Source organism: Notamacropus eugenii, chromosome 1, assembly GCF_028372415.1.
Source record: "Notamacropus eugenii isolate mMacEug1 chromosome 1, mMacEug1.pri_v2, whole genome shotgun sequence".
In the NCBI taxonomy this organism is placed as follows: Eukaryota; Metazoa; Chordata; class Mammalia; order Diprotodontia; family Macropodidae; genus Notamacropus; species Notamacropus eugenii.
In genome coordinates, this window is record NC_092872.1 from 450659390 (window position 1) to 450680207 (window position 20818).

At 41.6% G+C, this 20818-nt stretch overlaps 1 protein-coding gene and 1 pseudogene across 5 annotated transcripts in view; both read left to right on the plus strand.

Moving 5' to 3' along the window:
* RALGPS1 (Ral GEF with PH domain and SH3 binding motif 1) overlaps window positions 1-20818 on the plus strand; it is a 658499-nt gene that overhangs the window by 607612 nt on the left and 30069 nt on the right. For 4 of the 5 annotated variants that reach the window (XM_072631953.1, XM_072631952.1, XM_072631955.1 and 1 more), the window contains 4 exons: window positions 1933-2099; window positions 6329-6380; window positions 16473-16553; window positions 17917-18022. In XM_072631953.1, coding sequence (XP_072488054.1) covers window positions 1933-2099; window positions 6329-6380; window positions 16473-16553; window positions 17917-18022 — 406 coding nt within the window. The remainder of the gene's footprint in view (window positions 1-1932; window positions 2100-6328; window positions 6381-16472; window positions 16554-17916; window positions 18023-20818) is intronic. The other variant, XM_072631956.1, reaches the window with a different exon arrangement.
* Window positions 11090-13777, plus strand: LOC140519177 (tubulin alpha-1C chain pseudogene; annotated as a pseudogene).

Sequence of the window (20818 nt, forward strand, 5' to 3'; positions counted from 1 at the left end):
TGTTTGTGATAGATACTGTGATGATAGTGTTCATTAATCATTCTAAGGAGCCCAGAGTCTCTCCTTGGGAATTCCTCTGATACCCTCACACCTTCCTCTGCTATGAGCCCACTGCAGTGAGGGATTAAAGGATATTTAGCCAATCTTCAGAAGAAGGTTAACTCCTAGACTTAGCTGTAGTTTCTGGCTTTAGCAAGCTCTCTACCTGGCTTAGTAAAAATGATCTGGTTCAGAGATCTGCAACAGGTCACTTAGACTCCATAGACCTTGTAGAATATTAGAGTTGAAAAAGGGCCTCAGGAACTTGTGGGTTCACCTACCAGATGCCAAACCCTCATATTGGATCCATCAAATATCTAGCCTATCTGCAATAGTTTATTTATTCATTCAGTCAATAAAAATGGATTAAGTTCCTACCGGGGGAAGGTCCAATACTCTATACTGGAGAGAGAAAAATAACAATTCTCAACCTTAGGGAGCTCTCTGTTAGGGAGACTACAACATGCGAGAAGGTATCACCCAGCACCAAAGCTCAAAGCCAGTCTGCCTTTCCTTGTACTAATCACTGTACCATGCTCTATAGGGTCAGGGAATAGTATTAATGCTAATGGCCTTCATCTGCAGGACTTTGAACTGCTATCCAGGAGAGAAAATGCTCTCAGTAGGCCTTTATCAACAGAAGTAGTAAACAAGATGGGAAATACCTTCATCAGTTAGCTGGAGCATCCTAGGGTTTAGAGCTGAAATGGACTAGAGGATTTTAAGTGTGTTAGGACCAAAAAAATAATAGGATTATAGAATTGAAAGGAATCACTTGGTTCATTGGATCATAGCATAGAAAGGACCTTAAAGATCATCTAATCCAAACCCCTTATTTTGCAAAAAAGGATCAGTAATGAGGAGACTTTTTTTGGCAGTGCTGAAACTTGAACCCAGACCCTTTGGATTCAAATCCAGTGTTCTTTACACTATATCACAGTTTAAGTTGACAAAGATCTCTACTTTCAACTTTGTCATTTTGCAAATGAGGAAACAGAGGCCTAGGCAAGTGAAATAACTTACTAATAGCTAGCATTTATATGGTGTTTTATAGTTTGCAAAGTGCTTTGCACATATTATCCCAGCTGATCCTAAAACAACCCTGTAATTTAAGTGTTATTATTAGCGTCATTTTACAGATAAGGAAACTGAGGCTGAGAAAACGTAGGTGTTTTGCCCAGGGTTACATAGCTAGTATCTGAGACAGGATTTGAACTCAGGTCTTTCTGACTCCAAATCCAACACTCTATCACCGTATCACCTAGCTACCTCTGACTGGTACAACATCACACATCTATTAAGTAGCAAAACTAGGATGTAAACCTATGCCCTCTAATTCCAAATCATAGCATTTAGAGCTGGAAGGTACAACTAGGTTCAGATTAATGCAAATAATGAATCCTCTGAAGTAGTTACATTATTAGAACCTGAATTTCATATTACCTTTGGGCTGGAATCAATTGCCATATTTCACATAGTAGCTTCAAATAATGCAAATTTGGGTACATAGGGTCACTTTAGGGGAAATTCCATATCCATACTACTTGGGACCTAGCTATTTCTCAAAAGTGGTTTATAGTCTAATCTCCAGGATTCAAATCCATGACTTCTAATCCCAAATCGTAGGAATAAGAGCTAGAAGCTACCTTAAAGATGATCTAGGAGGAAACAGGTCCAGGGAAGATGTGACTTGCCCAAGATCCTATAAGTAGTAAGGAGAAGATTGGGGTTAAAACCCAAGCCTTTTGACTGAGCTCTTTTCACTGTCAGGAATGGTCCCCATGGCTTCTAGGCCCAGGATGCCTGAACAAATCTGCAGTGGAGACCAGAGAGAGGACTGGATGGTGATAACGTAGATGCCTAAGGGCTTCTGCCTTTTTTCTCCCTTTCCAGTATGATGTGTCAGTTCAGTGTAGTTGAGAGTAAAAGTGCAACGTTCCCATCGGAGAGACCGCGTCACCTGCTGGATGACAGTGTTCTAGAGCCCCACAGTCCAGGCAGGGGCCAGGGCCGGGGCCTGCCCCTCACCTCCTCTGCTATCACCAATGGACTCTCCTTAGGTAAGACTCCCCCGGCCTGGGGGCAGGCGGGATGCAAACTGTTTGCTCCGTGTCTGTCTCTGTGTGTCGCTGTGGAAAGCACAATGATGCCTGTCCCTTCAGTCAAGCTCCTCTCCTGACCCCAAAGTGTGTCCCTTAGTGAGCATTCTGGTGCCCCTTAGCACCTCCCACCTCACCTTGGGTCTGGGCCTGGGCAGCATATGAGACTGTTCTGTGACCTCTTTCCTGAGCCTTTCCCCTCCTTCCAGAAGTGTTCATCTGGATCCAGGCTAGGTACAGTTGTGCTTCAGTCAGGACAGAAGTTATATTGCCAAAATCAAAACTGAAAAAGTACTGACCATAATCCACCAGCTTGTTAAGAAGCAAATGACTTCCATAATATCAGCCGCACTGGCTAATGCCAAAGAGTTGGCAATCCTAAGCAGTAGCCATTGACGGCCTTAGAGGAATCACTTCTCCAAGGGAGCAGCAACAGTAGGAGATGGCCACACTCCCAAGAGAGCACTGGGCTGAGTTCACAGACTCTGTCTGCCATCAGTAAAGCCCAGCCGACCAGCCGTGGCCCATTCTTTGGGCTCCTTACTCTAGCTCCTATCTGTCCCTCACCAGGAACACAGGCAACAAGCTGTTATTATTCTCAGAAGGAATTCTTAACATCCTTTGCAGGGATTGGAATACTTACCAGCCTCAAAATTCTACCCCAAGAAGCTGGCCTAAGACTTCAGAGTACAGTCTGAGTCAGAGGAAATCTCAGGAGTGCCCTGTGCAGAGACATCCCTCGGGCACTTTGAGCTCCCTGTAGGTATCTGCGTTTTCTCTAAATGAGAAAAGTTTAGACTCAAGTCAACAAGCATTTATTAAGCTTTCCTATATGCCAGGCATTGTGCTAAACACTGGGGACACAAGGAAAGGCAAAAATAGCCCCTGCCCTCAAAGAGCTAACAATCTGATGATCTAATTTGGAGAAAGCCTTTTCAAGTCAAATGGACTTTTTCTGAACCTGCTCCGAGAAGGTGACTGTTGTGCCAATGGAAAGGAAACTGCATATTGAGAGGGTGGGGATCAGGCCTGAGAGCAGAGTGGAGAGGATGTCTAGATAGTGGCTGACTGGAGTCTGTGGCCTAAGAACTGGGGAAGGACTGTGTGGGTTCCGGATTCAGGCCAGGGGCCAGATGCCCAGGCAGAGGTGGTTTGATTCTGATGACAGAACTTTCCATTCAGAGCCTGCCAAGGGAATGTGAATTAGATGGATCATAACTGAAGCATCATTTGCTTTAAACAAGTGACCATCTTTTAGCTGTTTTTTTTACCTTCCTTGTCCCTGCTGCTTCTATAATCTGTGTATGTGCCCGCCTGTCTGTCTATCTGTGTTTCTGCCTTCTATCCTCCCTCAGTGACCCAGCCCTCTGGTGAATAACTTCTCCCCCCAGGCAGGCATTTTGAATCTGGGTGGTAGCAGACCCAGGAGCTCATGGGCTGAGAGCTAAGGGAGGACTCTCTAGGGTACAGTGGGAATTGAAGGCACCCCATGTTGCCACATCACATAATTTTGTTTGTCCTAAAAACTTTGCAGAAAGGAATCAGATCACATTGGCAGGATGCAGGAGTCCTCATTATCATTCATTCCAAGGAGTAAAGCCTGTTCACAGAGACAATCTGGTACATAGGAGCAAAAATGTCACCCCACAAATTTAACATATGCTCTATGAGCTGCATATTGTCACAGTGAGGCTCCCTCTGAACTAGTATAAGTCAAGAAGGTCCCCTCTTAGGAATTCTCTGTAATAGTACTGAATTGAGAAAGAACGAGTCACCATTTTTTTGAAAGTCCAGTGAATTGATATAAAGTATGTTATTTTTTTTGTTCACTTCAGTACTTCTACAGTCTATGATTTGATTGCCTTGGTGTGGCTACCCCCTCATCTCCTACAGACTCCAAGCCACCACGCTGCAGAGGACTATCTTCATTAGTTGTCATGGCCAAACCCTCTGGTTTCATCTAAGACTGGTCCTCAGATGGCAGACACAGTCTCTCACTGACTAATATCCAAATATTTTTTCAGTTTGATAGGACCTACCAGAGCTTGTTCTGTGCTGGTCTAATCCTTTGAAAACCCAACCCAAAAGATGGCAACATCATTTGATAATGGTTCCATTAGGTATCAAAGGAGGTCAAGATAAAAGACATCTTTAAACATTGTATGGGAGCATCCTCTCCCTACCAGTCTATTCAAAGGGAATGTGAAGAGGAAAGGGATTGAGAGGCCATGGTTTCCTCTTGTCTGTCCCTACCTTTGGGTCTTGTTATCAAACAAGGTTTAGGATTCTAAATAGAATTAGGAACAGGACCTCTTGATTGACCATGACCAAGTTGGAATCATTGAAATAGAGAATATTCAAAGTCTAGTCTTGGGTTTCAGAAACTTCAAGCAGAGTCAGAGAATGAGACAGACTGTATGAAGTGCAATACATTAACTATATTGTTTTCCCTATCCCTTTTTCTAAAGGAGTCTTTTAAGTAATTTTCAATGTAAAGATGAAATATCCTATTATCTTCAGTGCCATTTCTAAGTTGCTGTACTATCACTCCCCCCAGAGAAGTCACAAGGGATTTTAGTCTGGCTCTGATTCCTTGGGCTCTAAATAAGGCTCTATACATCCAAGAGCCATTGTGGGAACCTCTCTTCTCATCTCTATTCTGTACTTCTCTCTCTCCCTCTGATTTTCTTCTTTTTCTCTCTCCTTCTTCCTCCCCCCTCTGTTTCTCTCTTTCTCCCTCTTTCTCTCCCTTTCTCCTTCCCTCCCTTCCCAATTTCTCTCCCCTCCTCTTCTTTTCCTCTTCTGATATTTCTTCCTTCTCTTTCTTCCTTATCCCTAGCCTAAGCTTTAGACCTGCCCACAGTCCCCAGCAGTCCTGCAGAATGAAAGGGAAGACAAGAACTTTTAACCAAAAAGAGTATCTTGTAGTCCTTTCTGGAGTCACCTTCTTTACCAGTCAGCCCTAAGAATTACATTCAAATGTCCTTCCTAAACTTCTACGCTTTGTCAGCATTGGTGAAGGGTCCTAATCATAAAGGCATGACAGCTAGCTGAAAAAGAAGTGATCAGTTTTCAGACTGAGAAGCTTTGAGCTCCAGCCCAGGCACTGTGTTGCAGTGCCCTCTACCCAGAAGACTTGCTAGTGCAAGGGCCAAGGATAGGGCCATGTGTTCCTATCAACCTTGTGCCATTTCCTCCATCCCTATTGCCTTAGCTCAGTGGCTGCTAAAACCTAAGATTTTAAACAGCAACCAGGTTAGATCAGGCCAAGCAAATAGAACACTATCAAGGGATACAGATGCATTTAAGCCTTGACTCTCCTTACCAACCCAGGTAAGGCTCTTCTTCACCTGAGGTATTAAGTTCCTACAACCTCTAATGAGGGTTTGTTTAAGAGAACAGGGATTGTTGTCAAGAAGGCAGCTGTTGGTGACTTTGCTGACACAAAGTAATCATTCTTCAGCCTTTTACTTAAGACCTCAGGCAGCCCTCTTGCCAATAATATCACTTCTATAACCATAGTATGAGGAGTGGTTCATTAAATACATTCATAGAGACCTAAGATATTCTCTACTTTAATGTGTTTCCTATAGGCAACCTCAAGATAAGAGAAAGGTTAGTATTCTCAGAAAAATTGTCAGTAACTATTGCCCCGTGTTTCCATGATGAAAATATCCTCCATCCTTGTTTGTGGCAATCCAAAGGTCTTTTCATATTCAGCTCTCTGGGAAATTAAATCAAAGGATTAAGAAAGCATACATGTCCCCCAACCCATGCTGATGGGTAGGTGAATTCCAAGAGGAAGTAGCTAATGTGTATTACTACTCACCATTGGCAGATTTCTGGACAAATCTAGTTCCCCCAGTATTAGAAATACTAAGGGGGAAAATGAGAATATATGACCCAGGCATCACTCCACCTGCCTTCAGGGCACTAAGGAAGGTTTTAAGGGAAGGGCAACAGAAGATAGAAAAAGCAATCAAACCACCATTCCTTGTTCCCACCTTCACTGTCACCCTCCAAAAAAGTATGTGACTTCTAAACTACTTCTCTAGAATTTAACAGGATGGATCTAAAACTCTGACTCTTCTCCTGACCTACCTCAAGCGCCTTCCTTTAGAATCCCCAGGGCCAGAGCATTATCACCGGCTGTGATGTGAAATGTTCATTTACCTATGTTCCTTTTCTAGGCAGTAGTGAAAGCTCAGAGTTTAGTGAAGAGCTGTCTTCAGGGCTGGAAAGGTGAGTGTGGGTTGAACACCCTGAGCTTCCCTCAGTCCCACCAGCAGGGACCTGCCTGTCTCCTTGGCCTCCCTTTAGGAACAGCATGGAACAGCTGATGTGTGTGCAGTACACCCACCGAATAGCTGTCAGGACTGAAGAATGCTACAAAATCTCTTGAAAGCCACTAGAAGGGCTTCAAAAACTTAGCCAAGAGCCTGTCTATATGACTGTGTTCTCCTCAGGGGTCAGTACTTGGAACCAGAGATAAGGGTTCCTAAGAAGTGAACGGAGATCTTTGGTGCAGAGGAAAGAGTACAGGTTCTGAAGTCAGAAAGCTTCCTGCCTCTGGCATTTGCTACCTATGTAACCTTCCAGAAGCCAGGCTTCTAGGAAGTAAACAGGGGAGAAAATGGAGGGAAGGATTTCCAGGATTGTTCAAGGGAAGGGGAGATGAAAACAAGAAATTCCATCTCTTTTGGATCAAGACTTAGTTGGCATCCCCAGATCTGTTGACAGGAGTATATCCTAGAGTGTCTTGGATTACTCTAGAGAGAATAAATCACCACTTCAAGGGAGGCAGTCTCCAAAGACCACCTGCCTTCTCTGGTGAGCTCAGTCCCACTTTGCCAGCCTGGCTTTAATTGTTTCTCTTGTCTGGGGCAAAAATGCACAAAGCTCCCAGGGCAGAAGCCTCCCAAGACAAGCCCTGAAATCTTTGCAACTTAGGTCCAACTCACAGCTGGTAACAAAGGGCAGGAGGAAGCTTCAGGGGAGAACTTGGCCCAAGCCTAGGTTCCACTAACAGCATAAGGTTCTGCAAATGGAAATCTTTCCTCACACCAGTATATTACTCTTGGTGATCACTGTTCCTTTCAGCTCATAAGAGAGGCAGAGTATTTATACTCACAAGATCTGAGAGTCCCACGTGCCTCTGTTCTGGTCAGAACACACACAGAGCAATGTTATGTTCAGCTCTGGGTGCTTCATTCCTAAAATGACCCTCACAATATGGTGCAGTGACAAGAATGCTGGCTCTGGGATCAGAGGACATTTCTTTATATATATATAATTTATATATAAATTTTTATATATAAATATATAATATTTAATATAATATATTAATATAATATATATATAGTTTCTTTATATATAAAATGATGGGACTGAATTCAATGAACTCTAGGTCCCCTTTCTGCTCTAAATCTATGATCCTGTTCTATGTGAAAAGTATTCAAAGGGAAGAAATCACAATGGCGTAAAGGTCTGGAGTCCAGGCCATACCAGGGTCCGGTGAAGGAACTGGAGGAAAGAAGACATAAGGAGGAGAGTTTGGAAAGACACAAATTGTCTTTAAGTATTGTGAAAGGCTGTCATGTGAGAGAGTCTTTTTGTTCTACCTGCCTTAGAGGGCAGAAATGAGAACAATGGGTAGAAATTGCAGAGACAGGTTTTGGTTATCAAAAGGGCTGACAAAAGAGATAAGCACAAGCCTAACACCATTTGCACCTGGGCAATATTTTCCAGATGCTATTGCATGACTTCAAATCATGAAGTGCCAATGAACCAAAATGAAAACCCAAAGGATAGTGGGAGGATACATGGTGGGTGGAAGCAGGCTGAAGCATGCTACCAATGAAAACTTGCCCACGACAAGTGATATGTATCTGTCCCAGACAATGCCAACATGGCAGAGTAAGGGAGGGGTGGGGCTGGCTCACTGTAGCCATAGAAGAATGCTAGGTGAGGCAGGGGGACCTTGTGAGAATTAACCAGCCCCTTTCATCCCCTTCTGCACTTAGTGTTCTAGACCCCATTTACTGAGCCTAATAAAGCCTGGGTCATTTTCTAAGGTATTGATTCAGATGATTACTCTTTCATTCAGGAACCTCTTTCCCTAAGACTCAGTTGCTTTCCTGTTCATTCTCACTTGTAGGCCAGGAATATAACATCAAAAGGACATCATCAAGGATGTGCTTTCCTGGGAAAGAAGTTGAGTCAATTATTTAATGAAAATGAGAGATAAAAGATAGCTTCGGTAGAGCACTGGTTCTTCTGAGATACGAAATGAACCAAAGGAAGGCCTCCAGAAAGGAGGGTAGAAATTCTGTTGAAGGTTATGTAAAAACATCGGCAAGAATTATGCAAAATCAGAAATGTAATCTGGACTTGTAGCTAGAAGTAGATTTATCCTCAAATTCATAGTGATTCTGTACTTAGAAAGGTAGTTATGAAATGACTTATCCTTATGCCCTCAGAAAACAAAACTCTCTAACAACGGGCTGGGGGTTGAGCTCCCAGCCCTGCATTAGGAAAAGTCCCTTTTGCTATGAAGCTCCCAATACACCTTAATAGCACAAACAAAGAGTCATCTGGCAACACAAAGACAAGTTTGACCACAGTTGTTTTTGAGAAATAATACATAATCCAGCAAATGTTTTATTTAACAGAATAAATTCAAGAAATAGACAAATGAAAATAATGCTTGGATGAGGCAAGGCCCAGTGAGGATGCAAAAGACAAAAGTGAAATAGATCTTGATCTCAAGGAGTTTAAATTCTATTAGGAGAGACAACATGTGTGTTTGTTTATATTTATATATGTGTGTATGTACATTATATATATACACGTGTGTGTATTAAACACACATATAGACATTAAACATACACATATATACGTACATGAATATATGCATTGTAATATATCCACACACACCTACACAATATACCTATATGTATATATTTACATACATACTACATATGTATGTGTGCATACATGCATATTGCATGTATGCATTTCTATAATAGGTGCAAAATGATGGACAAGCACCAATCGCTAGTTGGATCACATTGAAGGAGATGCTTGAACCTCTAAGTCTTGAAGGATATTAGGAATTTTGGGATGTGGAGGTAAGAAAGAAAAAGATGGGAATTGTTTTACATAGATGGCATGCTCATCAAATTTTCAGATGACACACATGTTAGGATAGCTAACAGGCTGGCTAGAACATTCAGCTAAAAAAGAAAATTAAATGAAATAAGTATCAATTCTTACACTTGCTTCAAAAAATCACTTTGACAGCAAGTTTCTCTGATAAAAGTCTCATATCAAGATATAGAAGGAAGTGATTTAAATTTATAAGATTAAGAACAGTGATTTCTCAGTAGAGAAATAATCAAAAGATAGAAAGAGGCAGTTTTCAAAGGAAGAAATCCAAGTTATCAATAACTATCTGGAGGAAAGTGTTCCAAATCACTTATATTTAGAGAAATGAACATATAAGTGTCTTTGAGATTCTATTTCACACTCTTCAGATTGACAAAGATACCAAAAGAGGAAAAATGACAAATGATGGAGGGTCTGTAGGAAAACACGCACACTAAGGTACTGTTGGTGGAGCTATGAATTGGTCTAGGCAATCTGGAAAGCAGTTTGGAACTACAGCCAAAAAGTTACTTAACTCTGAATACCCTTTGACCCAGCTATACTACTAAGAGGCCTATTCTCCAAGAAAATGGAAAAGAACCTATATGTAAAAAAAAAATTGATAGCAGTTCTCTTCGTTGTAGCACAAAACTGGAATTTAGGGGGTACTGATCTACTGGGAAATGGCAAAACGTGGTATATGAATGTAATGGAATATTATTGTACTATAAGAAATCACAAAGTGGACAGTTTCCGAGGAAATGAACTGATTCAGAGTAAAGCAACAAAAACTAGGAGAGCTATTTATACAATTACAGCTTTCTAGAGAAAAATGACTTTAAAGACTTTGAAATTCTCATCACCACAATGATTAAACAATGAGTTCAGAGGACTGGGGATGAAACCCACCCACGTCCTGCCCAAGGGTGATAGACTTAAATGAAGAATGTGACATGCATTTTTAGACATGGCTAATGTGGAAATTTGTTTTGCTGGACTATGCATGTTTATTATGAGTGTTTTTTCCAGGGGGTTTATCATCTTTTATTTACTTAGAAAGCAATGGAAGAGAGATAATAAATGCTTGTAAAAAAATTTTAATAAACTCTACAAGTACAGGATGAGAAGAGGCATAGTTATACAGCAATTTCTCTGAAAAAAAAAAAGGCCTGGTAATTTTAGGGGACTACAACTCATTATGAGTCAGTATAATGTGGCAGCCAAAGTAACTCATGTGATTTTGGTTTTCATGAAGAGGTACAGCTTCTAGTTACAAAGATGTGATATTCCTTCTTTAGGCAGATGCCTTGGACAGACTCTCTGGAGTATTGTGTTTAGTTCTGGGCACCACAGGTTAAGGAGAACATTAATTAGCTAGAGAGTGTGCCCTAGGGAAGGACCACCAAAAAGGCAAAAAGCCTCAGCTCCATGTCATACCAAGATCAGTTGAAGAAGAAGGGATGTTTAACTTAGGGAAAAGAACATTACAGGGAGAAGGGGTAGGAAGAAGTAGAAGGGGGAATATGATAAGTGTGTTCAAGTATTTGAAGGATTGTCATGTGGAACAGGGATTATTCTGTTTGGCTCCAGAGGGCAGAAGCAGGAGCACTGGGTAAGAGTTAGAAAAAAGCAAGTTTATGCTTGATGTAAGGAAAAACTGCCTTAATAATCAGAGCTGTCTAAAAATGGAATAGTCTGCTGTGGGAAATGGTGGGTTTGCCCTCACTGGAAGTCCTCAAGCAGAGTCTAAATGGCTACTTGCTGGGTAGTTTTTAGTGGATGCTCCTTTGGCATATGGGGGGACTAGATGGCCATTGAGCTCCCTTCCCACTCTAAATTCTAAGATTATGTGGTTCTCTCCTATCCATCTAACCATCCTATCTCTTTACTCTCTTTCACAGCTAAACTTCTTGGGGGGAAATATCTCTAACAGTGCCTCCACCTCCTCATTGCCTATTTTCTCCTCAACCCCTTGCAGTCCAGCTTTAGCTTCTGCTAATATTCAAACTACTCTCTCAAACAACTTCCAAAAAAATGACCCCTTTTAGTTCTTATGCTCCTAGGTGGCACAGTAGGTAGAACCCTGGACCTGGAGTCAGGAAGACTTGAGTTCGGTTCCAACTGCAGGCATTTACTAGCTTGGTGACACTGGGAAAGTCATTTAACCTCTCAGCTTCATCTGTAAAACTGGGATAATAGCACCTACCTCCCAGGGTTACAAGGATCAAATGATATATTTGTAAAGTACTTTGCAAGCCTTAAAACATTATATAGGGATTTCCACTGGCAGAGACCTGTAACCTGTCTACAGTCAACAGCACCCTTCCATCTTTACACACTGGAGCCACCATGCATGAGTATATCTCCATCCATGTTGGCCAGGCTGGAGTGCAGATGGGCAATGTGTGCTGGAAAATATGTTGCTTACAGCATGGTATTGAACCCAATGGTACCATGTCCAGTGACAGGATCTTGGAGGGGGGTGGTGATTCTTTCAATACCTTCTTCAGTGAGACTGGAGCTGGCAAATATGTTCCCAGAGTGCTCTTTGTACACTTTGAGCCTTCAGTAATAGATGAGGTTCTGACTAGAATCTATAAACAGCTATTCCCTCTAAGCAGCTGATCTCTGGCAAGGAGGATGTTGCTAATAACTATACCCGGGGCCATTACACTGTGGGGAAGGAAATAATTGATCATGTATTGGAGCACATCTGAAAACTGTCAGACCAATGCACAGGGCTACAGGGATTCCTGACATTTCACAGCTTTGGGGGCAGCACAAGGTCAGGTTTCACCTCTCTGCTGATGGAGAGGCTCTCTGTTGACTGTGACAAGAAGTCCAAGATGGAGTTTGCCATCTACCCCGACCCACAAGTATTCACCCATTATAGGGCTGTAGTGGAGCCCTATAATTCAATCCTAACCATTCACACCACACTGGAGCACTCAGACTGTGCCTTTATGGTGGACAATGAAGCAACATATAACATGTGCCACTGGAACCTGGATTTTGAGTGCCCAACATACACCAACCTCAACCAGCTCATTGACCAGATTGTTTCCTCCATCGCTGCCTCCCTGCACTTTGACGGTGCCCTCAATGTAGACCTCATGGAGTTCCAGATCAACCTGGTACCTTATCCTCAAATCAACTTCCCCCTCGTCACCTACTCACTCATTATCTCTGCTGAAAAGGCCTATCACAAACAGCTCTCCATAGCAGAGATCTCCAATGCTGGCTTTGACCCCTCCAACCAGATGGTACAGTATGACCCATGTCATGGCAAGTACATGGCCTATTGCATGCAGTATTGAGGTGATGTCAATCCAAGGATGTCAAGGATGTCAATCCCGCCATTGCCACAATTAAGACCAAGAGAACCATTCAATTTGTAGACTGGTATCCCACTGGCTTCAAGGTTGGTATCAATTACCAGCCCCCAACTGTGGTACCTAGTGGAGACTGGGATAAAGTACAGTGGGCCATATGCATACTGAGTAACACAACAGCCATTGTGGAAGCATGGGCCCATCTAGATCACAAAGTTGACCTTATGTATGCCAACTGGGCATTTGTGCATTGGTATGTGAGTGAAGGCATGGAGGAAGGAGAATTCTTGGAGGCTCAGGAAGATTTGGCTGCTCTGGAGAAGGATTATGAGGAAATAGGCACAGACTCCATAGAGGGCAAAGATGAGAGTGAGAAATTCTAGAAGGCATCCAGCAAATAAGCTGTCTGCCCCATTCATCCTTTTTTATCTTTCTCTTTTCCTACCACCCAAAATAAAATCTTTTCTTACTTGCAATAAAAAATCATATAAAAATAAGCAATTATCGACCTCTCTGTAGTTTTTCATGCTGTAGGCCACCCCATTCTACTACATACTCTCTTCTTTCCTGACCTCAAAGCCTTTGCACTCTCCTGGTTCTCCTCCCTGACTAGTCCTTCCTTCCCTGTTTTGTTAGCTTCTCATACTCTTCCCAACCCCAATGTGGATGTTCCTTAATTGTTTGGCCTTGATCTTCTCTGTGCCTTTTTACTTAGCAACCTCACTTAGTTCCATGGCCTCAACTACCACCTCTATGCTGATGACTCTCAAATCTGTATTTCCAGTTCTGCCTACAGGACAGCCCCACCAGCAACATAAAGTCAACATATCTAAAAACCCAAGCTCTTTATCTTCTCCCCTAAATCTTCTTTCTTCCATCTTCATTGTTTCTATCTGTGGCTCCTCCATTCAGCCCAGGTTTGTGACCAGTGTCCATATTTGTAACTTTGAATTGTTCTCTCCCTCACCTTTCATATTCAACCAGCCACCAGTTCTGTTGAAACATCTCTCCAATCCAAGTCTTCCTCTCTCTCTATTCCCACTGTAACCAACCCTGATTCCACCCTTCAAGGATATTGCAATAACCTTCTTTCAGGTCTTTCTGCCTTGACTCTGTATCTTCTGATTTAGCCTTCATGCTGCTAGAAGAATAATCCTTCCCCTACATAGATATGGGCATGTCCCTGCCCTGTTTAAAAACCTCTCGGAGCTTTTTATTGTCTACTAAGTCAATAGCCCTCTACCTAGTATTTAAGGGTCTTCATAACCTGATGTTATCCTACTTTTTCAGCCTTGTCTCCAAGTGGTCCTTTCCATACATTCTGGGCTCCAGACAAACTGGACTCCTTTTTGTCTTCCTCTCCTCCCAGTCTTCCTTGCCTCATGACATGAATTAAGCTTATCCCCCACACATTTTTTAAAGCTGTTCCTTACATTTGGAGAGGGTTTCATTGAATTATTAATTCCCATCCATCCAAAGAAAATGGCATGTCTTCCAGGAGATTTTCCAATTTCCAGTCTCCTCCCTCCCCAACAACCTTTCCCCTTACATTTAATCTAGCACTTTGTTCCCTGTTTTGTAATTTTCTAAAGCACTTGATTTGTCATCTATTTGATATATAACAGTGAACTGTGTTGGTGTCTTATCCCACTACTTGACTGAAAGCTTCTTCAGGTCAGAAACAGTGTCATCTCAAATTCATCTTCCTCAGCACAGAACATTGTGTTCTGCATGCATGAGAGATTTAATTGTTTGTTTTATTTTGGGTAAACGTTGAAGAGGGAGGCAGGGAGAAGGGACATGGAGAAAGAGAGGGAGATGAAAGAAGTAGGAAGGGAGAGGAAGAGAAATGAAAAGAAGAGGAAGGTGAAAAGGAAAAGGGGGGAAAGGAAAAAAGGAGAGGAGAGAAGAGGGGAGGGCAGTTCTCTTAAACAAAGACATTTTATCCAGGATCAGAATAGTATAGTGAAAAGGGATCTGGACTTAGAGTCAAGACTCCTGAGTGGTTCAAGTCTGGCAAAAAAAAAAAGTACTAGCTGTGTGACTTTGGGTAAGTCACAACATCTCTGAACCTCTGTTTCCTTATCTATAAAATGGTACTTGTACTCCCTGCTTCACAGGATTATTCTGAAGATCAATAGAAAGAATCCTAGACCTTGAGACAGTGTATCAGGTGTCTTAGCTCTGTGACTTAGTAGGTATGTGACATGAGCAAGCCAATTTCCCTATCTGAGCCTCAGTTTCCTCATATGAAAAATGAGGGTGATGCTACCTGCACTCCCAACTTCATAGGTTTATTGTAAAGAAAGTTTTTTTTTTTTAAAACCTCATGCAATAGAAATATAAACATTACCTATAATGCCTGACATAAACACTCGAGACCATATTCTACTAGGACTCACACAGGTAAACTTGGGCAAATGGCTTCTCAATTTACCATCCGAGGTGGGATGGCTGATATTTAAGAGAAGTTGAAAGGTTTCAGTGATAAACATTAGTAAGACACAGTCAATTAAGGGGAATTATATGTAAAATGATTGAAGGAACTCTGTGTTAGCATTATGGACAAGATTCAGTGTCTTCCTCTGTAAAAATGGTGGAGATGGTGGCACTAGATGATCTCTGTGCTCTCTTCCAGCTCTAATATTCTGTGAAGCTGAAAGAAACAGAATTAACCATATTCCAGAATGAGAACAGAAGTATCCCCAAATGGCCTAACAATTTGTAGAACCCTGTTATAAGATCCTGCCAATCCAGCCTCTCTACTCTAGTGCATAGGGTCCTGGTTTGGGAGTCATGAGAGATCTATACTTGAATCTGGCTTCTACCACTTACTAGTGACAGGTGTGTGGAGTCATCTTGTCATAGCTCCCAAGAGCCAGCTGTTCAATTTTCTGTATAAATATTTACACCCCAGAAATGAGCAAATGCTACAGTTCAGGGCTTGATTTAAGATAATGATGGAGAAAATGTACATAATGCAGACTAAGCTTCAGTAAACATTTATTACGAACCTACTATGAGCCAGGCACTATGCTAAGCACTGGGGATGCAAAAGAGGCAAAGTGCCCTCATAGAACTTACAACATAATGGGTGTCATATGTGCATTTTTTTACTGTAGAGCTGGTAATTAAACATGGACTAGAACATTCCTGTGTGACCCTGTATAATTGACTTAGCTTCTCTGGGCCTCAGTTTCTTCATCTGTAAAAGGAGAACAATATCATACTGTACAGGGCTGTTAGGATCAAACAAGATAATAAATATCTGGTACTTTGCAAACCTTATAGCCATATATGAATGTCAGCTATCATCATCATCATCATCATATCATCATTTTAATTAGGCCCAACTATAATCTCTATGGATGCATTTTAAATATATCTTTTAAAATGAATTTCCTTCAAAGAAGAGGTATGAGAAGGCATCCTCCTTTATTATTTATAGTAGAGGATTATGGATGTGGAGTACTGAATACAATTGATTTTAGATTTTGGTTTGTTGGTTAGTTTTGCTAAACCGGTCTTTTTTTCCTCCTTTTTCTTATAAAGTATGGTTATCTGAATTGGAGTGGGGATGGGGAAAATAGATTGGGAAAGCTGATGTGAAAATGAATTGTTTCAATAAAAAGTTAGAATAAATAGATGAAGCTAAATTCAATTGCTGCTCCTAGAGCTGTAAGTGGGAAGCAGGCTTCGCCAGGTGTGTTGCTTACTTAACAGAGCCACAAAGTGGTAAAAGGGCTATGCCAATGACTTTCCGATGTACTCAGGACAGGGTCTTTTCCCTTGATTTATGTCCCTAGAATTATAATAGTAGGATATTAAAACCAAATCCATTTCCATTTGTCAACAGGGGTCGACTCTATGCTACCTTGGGACCCAATTGGCGGGTTCCAGTTCGGAACTCTCCGAGGACCCGGAGCTGTGTCTACAGGTAAAGGTTGTAGGGAGTAGGAGATTCTCCATCTGTCCACTTATTTACCCAATACCTTATGTGTCAGTCAGTCACTTATGGGCTCCGCTGCTCTGGGTTTTGTTAATTACCATGAGCACTAGAGCTGGTCTGTGTTGTTGAAAGCTATCTACAATGCATGTGAGACAGCGAGAGCCACTTGGCTCCTCAGGTTCCATGCCTATTTGCTTACAGCCCTGTACCCTGAGTACTCTTTGGTCAGCCCTGGAAGCTAGCAGAGTCCCAGAAACCCATCTGTCCAGCATCTTAGTGAGAGATACAGGTGAAAGTGTTTTCATGGTGTTATGAAAAGAGCCCAAGATTTGGAATTAGAAGACCTGAGTTGAGATCCTGATTGTTATCTGGATCACAAAGCAATGAACCCCTTCACACCTTAGCTTTTGACTAGACCCCTTAGTTTCCCCGTATCTCTAAAATCTTGTGAAGCAATGAATCTGCGTGGTTAATGGGAAATGATGTAAGACTGCAAGGCAGGGGAGAATGGTTCCTGGAAACAGCTGAGGGTAGTTCATGGGGAAAACATTGCTAACCAGTCCTGGAAGTTTACAATGTGACCCTTCCTCTCTTTGGTCTCATTTTCCCCTGTTTTTTACCTATGCTTTGCCTGCCCCCTCTGGATTTTCCATGCAAACTGAGGCCTCTGTCCTTTCCAGGTCAGTTCTCTAAGAAGGTTCCAATAGTAGGCTGCCCAGGAAACTCCCAGAGCAGCCTAGGGAGACACCCTGACCCTTGGGGTGGAAGGATGTGAAACTTGGCATTAGAGGAAGGCCTGAGCATGAGTCAGGAGCCGCGTTCCTGTGGTCATGTCACTCACTGTTCCAGGGGGCTATGAGCTTCAGATAGCCTTGTCAAGAGATACGGATAAGTCAGCCCCACTCTCCTCATTGCTTTAAGCTAGAAATCTCATGAAGATTAACCATAGACCACTTTCTAGGAGTTTCTGCTCCATTGGTTCAAGTTTACAAAGAACCTGCTAACAATTCCTTACATAGGTTACATATCCCCATGAACAATTAGCACCTCCCTCCCAGAGTAGTTGTGAGGACCCAGTGAGATAAGATATAAGATAAATGCTTTACAATCTTTAAAGTACCAAGTAAACGCTAGCTGTTATTTTTGTCCAACAAAGGGTCATTGTTGGAAGCCAGTGGCTACATAGATATAACTGGAATTGCTTGCATTTTTAAGACATTCATACTGTAGAAGTGAGTTTAGAGTAGTGACTCTCCCTGTCTACCAGATACGGAGGACTTCTGAGAGATGCTCAGAGGTTTCTGTCTCTCATCCTCTCCGTGGAGGAATCTTGATGACTTCCTCTCATCAGTCCCACAGGGCCATGCAGCTGTGCACTGGGGAACTCAGCGGGGGTCATTACCATGGAGGGACCTTTGAAAAGGAAAACATTACTCAAGGAAGGACGAAAGCCTGCGGTAAGTGCAGACCTAATATGAGAATGAATGTTCATCACTAAAAGTGGCTTCTGATTCTCACTCTGCCTCAGGCTCCTCGTGTTCCCTCCTTCCAGGGAACAGGATGAATGTAACAAGGATGCCCTAAGTTTTCCTCAGGCTTGGCCTCCAGCAGCCCCTTCAAGTTACTTTTGACCATTGGCCCTCTTGCACTCAGGGGACCACCACCTCCCAAATCACTGAGGTCCACCAGTCAATGTTGCAGTAAAGAGGAGTGATTCTGTAGGGAAATGGAGACAAATTCATATTGACTGAAGGCCAACAAATTTGAGAAAGTATAAAATATATGTATCATATACAAGTGCTCTCACCCACTGTTTGGTGAACATATCCTTCTTTTAATCCTGTGTTTTCAGTGCCATTGGAGATTAATCCATAAAAACATTTCCCTGAATCAGCCAAGATAATGGGCAGATAAATGTATTCAGTTGAAAAAGTTAGTTGTAAGTAAACTCAAACAAAGTGAGAGAATCCACAACCTATAGTCCAAGAGCTTCTAAAATCATTTAACTGATTTGACAATACCCTTCCTGAAGAGTATCATTCCCAGGGGTGATACCAGTCACCTTCGTTGCCTTCAGAAAGAAGGGGCATCAGGTCATACAGAACAGTAACAAAGTCCTTTCCAAGCTCTGCCCTGATTCTACATAGTGCTTAGAATGTGATGGTCTAGCAGGACCACCAGTGTCAGGGTCCTCCAACCCAGGCACGTGTGAAAGATGCATCAAGAAGGGATCAGAAAAGATTTTCACAGAAAAGGTTGCTGTACTTTGTACCTAAGATTTCAGGCAATTTGATCAATGCAAAAGACTTCCCAGGGACATATGACACAGAGAAGCACAGACACAGACACACAGGAAAGCCACTGAAGTAATGATCCCCTCCTAGGATGGATGACTCTGCCACAACTAGATCTCACCTGGCTCTCTTGCTCCCCCTTCTGTCAACCCAGTAAGTGCTGCTGCTGCAGTGTAAAGGCCAATTTGTTATCACCAACCCAGAAAACTTGGTTCTCCCTGCTTCTTTCTACCATGGAAAAGAAGCCTTAGAGTCGGAGGCAGATTGTTATCCTCTCTAAGACTATTAGGTGCCAGTGTACCACCCTCCATTTCCCATAGACTGGTATGACTGATAATGTCAAAGATGATATAAATCATACCAATTGTTTTTAATCCTTGGATGTTATGGGCTAGATCTGGATGCACAAAACAGCAAAGGTCCAGCTATACTTATGCCTACATTTATTCTTCTCTGGAGTAAACTTCAGCCTGAAATTCTGCTGGATTTCTAGGAGCCATGTATTTTAGACTGGGACCCTGAGTCTTCTGTGTGTCAATATGCCATAGCCCTTTTTCATTTAATTCAGTTTTACTTTTTTTTCCACTTAATTACAAGTATTGCAATAGTCATATTTGTTACTATTATTCATTGCAGATGTTCTGTATTTCAGCTATATCCTAAGGCAAATAAGCTTTTGTGGGCTATCCTAGAAACCTAACCACTATTTCTTTTCCCCTCAGTTTTGTTTTTAAACTTAATATAACAAACAAACCAATATGAAACAATATCCACAACTATTTACAATTTTTATAATGTTAACAATAACAACTTTTCCACTATTCCCTTCTATATCCTCTTTACTCTCTTACATATCTTTCCCCCTGTATTCACAAATACAGGTACACATACACACGTATCCTACTTGATCATGAGAAAGACAGGACTTTAAGAAAAGGGAGTCATCAGAGTCAGGAAATGGCAGTTTCTTTGCATGTGCTGAGACCCTAACGAGGAGTAAAAAACAGCCTTCTGATTGCTGTATTTGACATATGTATCCTCTATCAGAACACTAGGATGTCCAAATAAAAAAATAAATACTTAATTGCAATACCTCAAGGCTGTGTGATTTCATCACTGTGTGTGGTCCCTGCTTTGATGCAGGTCCCAAGCCTGCCACATCTTATTAAATGGTATTTATCGATTGCTAAAGCCCAAGACTTTGTAAACATCATTTTAGTAATGAGTAGCCCTAAGCTCATCTGTGCTAGTTCCAAGATGACAAACAATTTATCACCAAACCTGTCCTCAAAACCTTTCCGATTTATTCAGACCCATCTGAGATTACTCTCAACAGGCATTTGAGAAGCCAGGGTCACTTCCACACCACAGTGAGGCACTGGAGAACTTTGGAGGAGGAAAACATGTCTAAATAAATATAAGTAAACATAATCAGATATGTTAAAATAAACTTTTAAAATAATTAAACTGTAAAAGATCCAAAGTAAGCCCCAATAAACTGCTAAGGAGGTGAACAATAAAAAGGCATAAAAAATTCATAAAAGAACTTTTTGTTTCAGCAAAGAACTAGAAACAAAGTAAATGCCCATAATCTAAGGAATAGGTAACAAATTGTGGTCCATAGATATAATGGGATATTATAAGAAATAATGGTTATGAACCATTTGAAGAAGCATGAGAATGAACTTAGAGTGAAATGAATAGAACTAGGAAAGTGACATACCATATAAATAGAAAGGACAAAAACAAATTCCAAACTGTGCAGTTAATTATAAGAGTCAAGCTTGGCCCCAAAGAAGAGATGAGAGATTATGAACATGTAACAGCACCTTGTCAGACTAGTATGTGTGGGAACTGTTTCACTTTTCTCTTTCTTTTTTATTCTTTGTTAATAGAAATCATTCATTTGTAGGGGAGGAAAATAGTCAGAAATTTCAATGATATAAAAATAAAATATAT